Source organism: Watersipora subatra, chromosome 9 (genome assembly GCF_963576615.1).
Source record: "Watersipora subatra chromosome 9, tzWatSuba1.1, whole genome shotgun sequence".
In the NCBI taxonomy this organism is placed as follows: domain Eukaryota; kingdom Metazoa; phylum Bryozoa; class Gymnolaemata; order Cheilostomatida; family Watersiporidae; genus Watersipora; species Watersipora subatra.
In genome coordinates, this window is record NC_088716.1 from 14,110,662 (window position 1) to 14,117,431 (window position 6,770).

The 6,770-nt window shown below is 36.5% G+C and overlaps 1 protein-coding gene across 1 annotated transcript in view; it reads right to left on the minus strand.

Annotated features, from left to right (window-relative positions):
- Window positions 1–1,880: 1,880 nt before the first annotated feature.
- The window catches only part of LOC137405380 (fumarate hydratase class I, aerobic-like), a 20,878-nt gene continuing 15,988 nt past the window's right edge, over window positions 1,881–6,770 (minus strand). The window contains exons 11-12 of the mRNA XM_068091619.1: window positions 6,396–6,513; window positions 1,881–2,190 (exon numbers count right to left, since the gene is read on the minus strand). Of these exons, the coding sequence (XP_067947720.1) occupies window positions 2,093–2,190; window positions 6,396–6,513 (216 nt within the window). The 3' untranslated portion in view covers window positions 1,881–2,092. The remainder of the gene's footprint in view (window positions 2,191–6,395; window positions 6,514–6,770) is intronic.

Here is a 6,770-nt window from a genome sequence, read left to right on the forward strand (position 1 = left end):
AAACACATCTGGGATTAACAAGGTCAAACACATCTGGGACTAACATGGTTAAACACATCTGGGATTAACAGAGTTAAACACATCTGGGACTAACATGGTTAAATACATCTGGGATTAACAAGGTTAAACACATCTGGGATTAACAAGATTAAACACATCTGGGATTAACAGGGTTAAACATTTCTGGGACTAACATGGTTAAACACATCGGGGACTAACAGGGTTACAAAATTGGTCCTACAGCACTAACAGATGCTATCCTACACATAACCATTTGTGTTACAAACTATGGTAGATACCAATTGTATTGATCATACAGACGCCACCTTATAATCCTTCATAGCTATATTAAACAGTGTTGCATTAAAGCTCATCGCACTCAGTGATATGTTTGCTACAGTTTGCATCCGTTCAGGCTTTTTAGTTGCAATAGAAAATGAGTTAGGAGCATCGATCCATTGTAGCCAAGTGTATGTAACCGCAAGGATGCAATCAAATAACATGCTATAGATCCGCAAGCTTATAAGTTATATACATATTAGATAATCGATCAAATGCTATATATTCAAAAACAAGTGACATAAACAGCCAATCATTATAGTACACGCAGAAACCTAAATGGAACTTTTTGAACCAAAAATCTTTGCATCATTTGCTCGGCAGGTTTCATTCTGATTGTCGTTTTATTTGGAACAATTTTATCTTCTAGCTGTTCAAAATTTTACATAGTGTGTGCTAACCTGAACTTTTCTGCACTGCTGAACTAGTCGATATTAGTGCCTAAACAATTATTTTAGCAGAGCAAAACTTTTACGCCCTTCTATTTGAAGAACCTCTCGCAAAAAAAAATTATAACCCTTTAGCCCAGGCTCACTGCACAAGTTATAATGCAAGACAACTTACGAACAAATTCGTTTACCAAATTACCGTCTGAAACGCATATCATCTGTAAACTGGGGAGAGTCTGTATTACAATGAACTAAGCAAATAGGAAGGATGGTGCTACATACAAACACCTAGAATACTGTTTGTGTATAAAAACCTACCGAGTTCTGGATACTCCAGCAGCTCTACCTTCTTAATGTTGTTCTGAGCCAAGACTGCTGCAGTGCCTCCTATTGACCCTAAATAGAGCCCTCCATGTATCTTACAGGCCTTCATTACCTGTAAGACAAGATATTAGCCTGTGAACAAAAATATTAGCCTGTGAGACAAGACATCAGCCTGCGAGATAAGATAAGTTTGTGAGACAAGATATTAGCCTGTGAACGAAAACATATATTTTATATTCATTTATATATACATTTTGTACTATAAAACTATATGCATAAAACTATAAAATATAAAATTATATACTATACAGAACACAAAACTAGACACCGCAATGATATTGATAATTAAATTTGAACAGTCTTGTCTTGCAGTTGTTAAACAAATATTATTTTAATGTAACCAAGAATTGGGGTAATATTTTTAATTGGGGAGGGGGTGGTGAACACCCAACACTTCTATTGTTCGGTCCCTGCAAACCTTCGCTGCTCATTACTTATGACAAAAACAGGTCAGTTAATATATAGCTGAGTTTCTAAAGATTCTAACTGGATTGGGGCTTTTGACCTATGACCCCTTCTAAGGCGGGCCTGAATCACAAATACGAATATCACGTTTGTATCAATAGCAAATATAATTTTATTTGTATTTATAATTATATCACAAATCATGCGCAAATTCTTTAAAATACCGTACATCAGAAATATGTGTAGAAAGCACTCAGAAACATAAACCAGGGCGCTCATCATTTTAAATAAACTTTAGTGTACAAGAAGGTTCATAAATGAAATTCCTGCAGAAAAATACCAATACAAGCTATTCATCTAGCAACAGAACTATTGACTGAGTTGAAAACAAATTGTTGCTAAGCAACGAAGCCATCTTACGTAACAGCTAATACTAATAGAAGTGCACTTGCTAGTATAGCCAGGTTCTTTAAAAAATTTGTTGAGGGTCCAAAATAGAGCCCATCTGCAGCTAGTCGACATATGATCATGAACTGATGCTACTAGATATGCAGAAAATGTACTGCGATGCATGCCTACATTTGCCAGTCCTTGAAAAAGTCATTTCCTTTGTCGTCAACGACAACAAAAGCTGGAATGTCCTCAACTTCAATCTTCCATATTGCCTCCATTCCTAAAGAGTAACCAATCCAGCACAATAATGAAAGTTGTTGTATTAGGAGATTTGTTAGGCACAGGCTATATTGGTCTCTGAGCTCACAGGTGGTCTTGGCTCACAAGCAGTACAGGTGGTCTTGACAATTACGGGTAAGTGAATAAAGCTGGATAAAGCTAGGGAATAAAGCTAGTGGGTAAAGCTAGTAGATTAGGTAGTATAAGGCAGTATGGGGAGTATATAAGGAAGTCTAACCAAAGACGGAATGTCTTCTTCACCTTCTTCATGTAAGTCTATTTATTGATATAACATGGCGCAGTTGACAAAATTCTAGATTTTTTGTGGTGTTATCGTTAGCACTAATTTTCTGGTTGTGTTATTAGTTTAATGTTTGACAGGACCCTTTCACGGCGTGCAGGTGAGGTGATGTGTGGTAGTGTAGTGTTTTGCCTATGAGTTGTGAGGCTGTAAGGCGTTGAAGCAGTGAAGTGTCGGAGAGGCACAGAAATTTCTTATTCGTCCAGCTGTGGAGGTTGAGAAAAAAAAATTAAACGGAAGATGTAGAGTGAGTTAGTGGCGTAAAATGTATTGCGTTGTGACGTGATGGAGATCAGTTATCCAAAGTTGGTGTTTGGTGAGCATGGTGATGGTTCGTGGGAGACATTTATAGAAGAAATGAATTTATGTATCGAGAGTGCAGTTGAGAGGAGAGGTTATGATGATGGAAAAAGAGTGCCTATTATGAGGGGTAGAGCTAGGTTAGTGCCACTATTGAGAGCTATTGGAAAATATGAAAATACAAAATTATTATAAAATTATTATGCAAATTATAAAATAAAAAACTATAAAAAATTGGACAGAATTAGACAATTTGAATTAGACAAATTCTTTTAGCCTGCTAACAAATTCCATTTCATTACGTATTAAATTTATTTAAAAGTGTACAGTAACATAATTAGCATTGATGAATATTGGCCACCTCTCTGCTCTACATGTACCAGCTCAAGTCACGCTACTCCAAAGGTATGTACGTCCTGCATAGTAAATAAAAATTCATTTTTCTTTTCAATGGCTATTAAATGGTCAAGTGTGCGAGAGGCTGCTTGTGATAACTGCATCGCTCGGCCTTACTTGTTGAATTAGGTTGAAAAAGGTTTTAACCAGACACGCTAAATGTTATAGCGAAGACAGAAACTGATGAACAAAACTTTTGTGATATGAAGTTGAAATTCAGTCAAATAGTTAAAAGACATACTGAAACTTTCAAACTGGTTTCAAGTGTTAGTTTAGTAAGCTTAAACTTATTTGAAGTGAACTGAAAGTTTATGTTATACGTACGTCCTGCATTTGGTACACACATTTTAATGTTGCATTTTATTGCAGATCATAGCCATTAAAATACTTTGAATACAATTATTGTAGGTAACTATAGTTACTAAAGTTAACATACTATTTTGTTACTAATTTTCAATATGCACACATTTTTATAAAAAATTTTGACGATTTTTACCAGGGGATGTTTGCATTGTATAATTACAATGGTCTCTATACCCCTACATACGAATTTTCACCCTACGATGTCAACCCTGGAAGGGATCAATATCGTATCCCGAGGGTTAGCCTGTCTTGACAAACTGTTGCTTTTGCAGAGTTGTTCCGCCGTCGAGCGGGCGAGCAACACAACAGCTTGTCACAAGACGTGCTGCACCTGATGCATCAGCTGCACTTATAGGGAGTTGTTCTCTTCCGTCTATGCGGCTTAGTTGCGATGTTATGTCGGTCGCTCCATTGGTAATCATAACGAATTTCGCGCAAAAATTTATGTAGAAAATATAAGATTACAACGGTTAACCAGCGACCAGTCTCTGCGGTAAACTTTAGTAGAACTTGAGAACTTAGGCAAAAACAGCGATTAAATATGTCATTATTTGTGCGCTCAGTCCGTTTTATTTCTTTTTTTTGTATCAGACAGTATCAGACAACTCCGACAACTCGACGAGAGACAACTCCGCAAAAAAAAAACAGTTTGTCAAGACAGGCTACCTGAGGGTGCACTGTACTTGCTTATTAATTCACATTTAAACTCTTTTACAGTAAACACTTTCTCATGATATGAAATTTGAAAGTTGGAATGGTAACTGTTGTTATATGTGAAATGGAAATAAACTTTCTGTGCATAAATTTTTTTATTACTCATGCAACACCAGGCATTCCCCTAGTATACTATGTATAACAAAGAGACCTGATGAGTGACGCCATGAAATAGGTTAGTAGTTAGGCAAAAATTCAGCTTTTCAGATAATTTTTAGTCTAAACAAACAGTCCACTTATTATTATTAGTGTAGCTTTGAATTTTACCTTGACTTATTTATGTTTAGTCATAGAACTACTTTTGAACATAACGTATCATAACTATCTACTGCTACATATCATATTATGTAGTTACATACTGTATACAAATACTAGGTGAATACTTGGGGTTGCCGGGTATTTAAACTGCTTATAAACATTGGCAGGTGATGTAGTTGCCTGCCACTTGCCATTAGCCTGGCACATTGTCAATGAATAATTTAGGTAAGCTATTATCCTATTGCTAAACTTACTAATAAGAGCCGTGAGAGCAAGCTTTAGTGACTTTGTGTAACGCAGGGTGCTATGTGTATTTTAACTGACATAATGACTAATATCGCCTAATGAATCCATTGCATCTCGCGTAGCTTAGCCGGTTAGATAATCGCCTAGTGAATGGGAGGTTCTGAGATCAAATTCAGCATGAAGCAGATCTTCCATTCCTAGATTTTAATGGCTATAAAAATAATAGCTGCCTTACTGAGCAACAGCGCTTGAAAGATTCCCGAGGCAATATACAGTATGTCACTATATGGAAGCAAATAGGCTATAGTCTAGTGGGGTAAGTGCACCATTGGGGCAAGTGCACCAGCTGTTGATATTTTATCAGCCAATCCCTGCATAGCTGTCTATGAGTTGCAGGACTATTACCCATGATCCTCAACAGGAAGCTATAGTCTCTGCATTCTGGATTTCAAATTTTTTGTGAAGTGAGCAACAAAAACGTAAATGCGCTATTTAAGTAGTTGGCTTTAAATTCAGAGGTGTTCACTGATAATTTTATAACTTTCATTTTAGTGGATACTTGTTTGGGCTAACTATTGAGTGCAACTGGTGTCTGTCCATAGAATACTTTCTTGTTTTAATCCAAACAAATAATTTTGTATTATTTTAACTGGGGTGGTGCACTTGCCCCTGATAATTTTAGAGACGGGCAAGTGCACCTATGTAGTACACATTAACATTAACCTATGTGCACCTTAATATATAACAAGGGCAGGGCAAGTGCACCACTCGGCAAACATGTAGTTCTCCATCAAAAGAGACGGTTCAATCTCATTTTAAGTACTCCAATCTCTATTGTCTTTTTTGTTATACTTTTGAGTTATGGTATAGAATTGCTAAATTTTAAAATTTTAATGTTCAATACGATCAACATTTCAGTGGTGCGGTACAAGCTCAAAAAACTTTTTTTTCATCTCTATTGAATTTTATATAATTTCAATATCAGCAATTTGGTGCATTTGCCTCTCTTTGTCAACCAATGCAAAACAATGGCAAAGAAGGCTAGGTGGTGCGCTTACCCCTGTATATGGGGTAAATGCACCACCTAGACACATTTTTTAGCGCTTCATATAAAGCAATGATATTTAATTAACAGTCTTTTAGTGCTGATATTCTTGCTCAGAACATTCTGGAGTTTCACAATGACAAATATTAGACTCAAATATTTAGGTAAAGCAAAGCAGTAAGACTGCGAAATTGAATTACCCTTTTTCGATGGTGTACTTACCCCACTTGACCCTAGCGCTTTCGGTCATGATGTAAAGTCATAGCGTAACTCCGTAGAAGTCGTAGCTCTTATTAGCAAGCTTACACAGATTTTCCATTGGCAACGTGCCAGGCCAATAGCAAATGGCAGGCAACTCTCAATACCTCTAACTGGTTATAAGCTGATTTATAATACCCGGGCAACGCCAGGTACCACAGCTAATGTATGTATATATACCAAATGAAATTAGTGTTAAACACATCTACAACTAACGAGGTTACAAAAAGCTGTCCAGTCAGCGACTACTACAATGAACCAAGCAAATAGGAAGAATGGTACTACATACAGACACGTAGAAAACTGCTTGTGTAGAAAAACCTACCGAGTTCTGAATACTCCAGCACCTCTACCTTCTTAATGCTGTTTTGAGCTAAGACTGCCGCAGGGCCCCCTATTGACCCTAAATAGAATCCTCCATGTGTCTTACACGCCTTCGTTACCTGTAAGACAAGATGTTAGCCTGTGAACACAAATATTAGCCTATTAACCACGATAAAAAAGAATGGAAGGCATACGCTTTTCTTAAAAAAGTACAAACTATCATCACCTGTAAAACTTAGCGGAAAACAAGCGTTGTCAAATAAAAAAGGCAAATAACTCCAGTTTAAAACCAAACGTCTTTAAAGTTATTTCAATTATATTGCCTAGAAATTAATAGTTGTATTATTTACAACAAAAAATCGTAAGTTTATGAGCA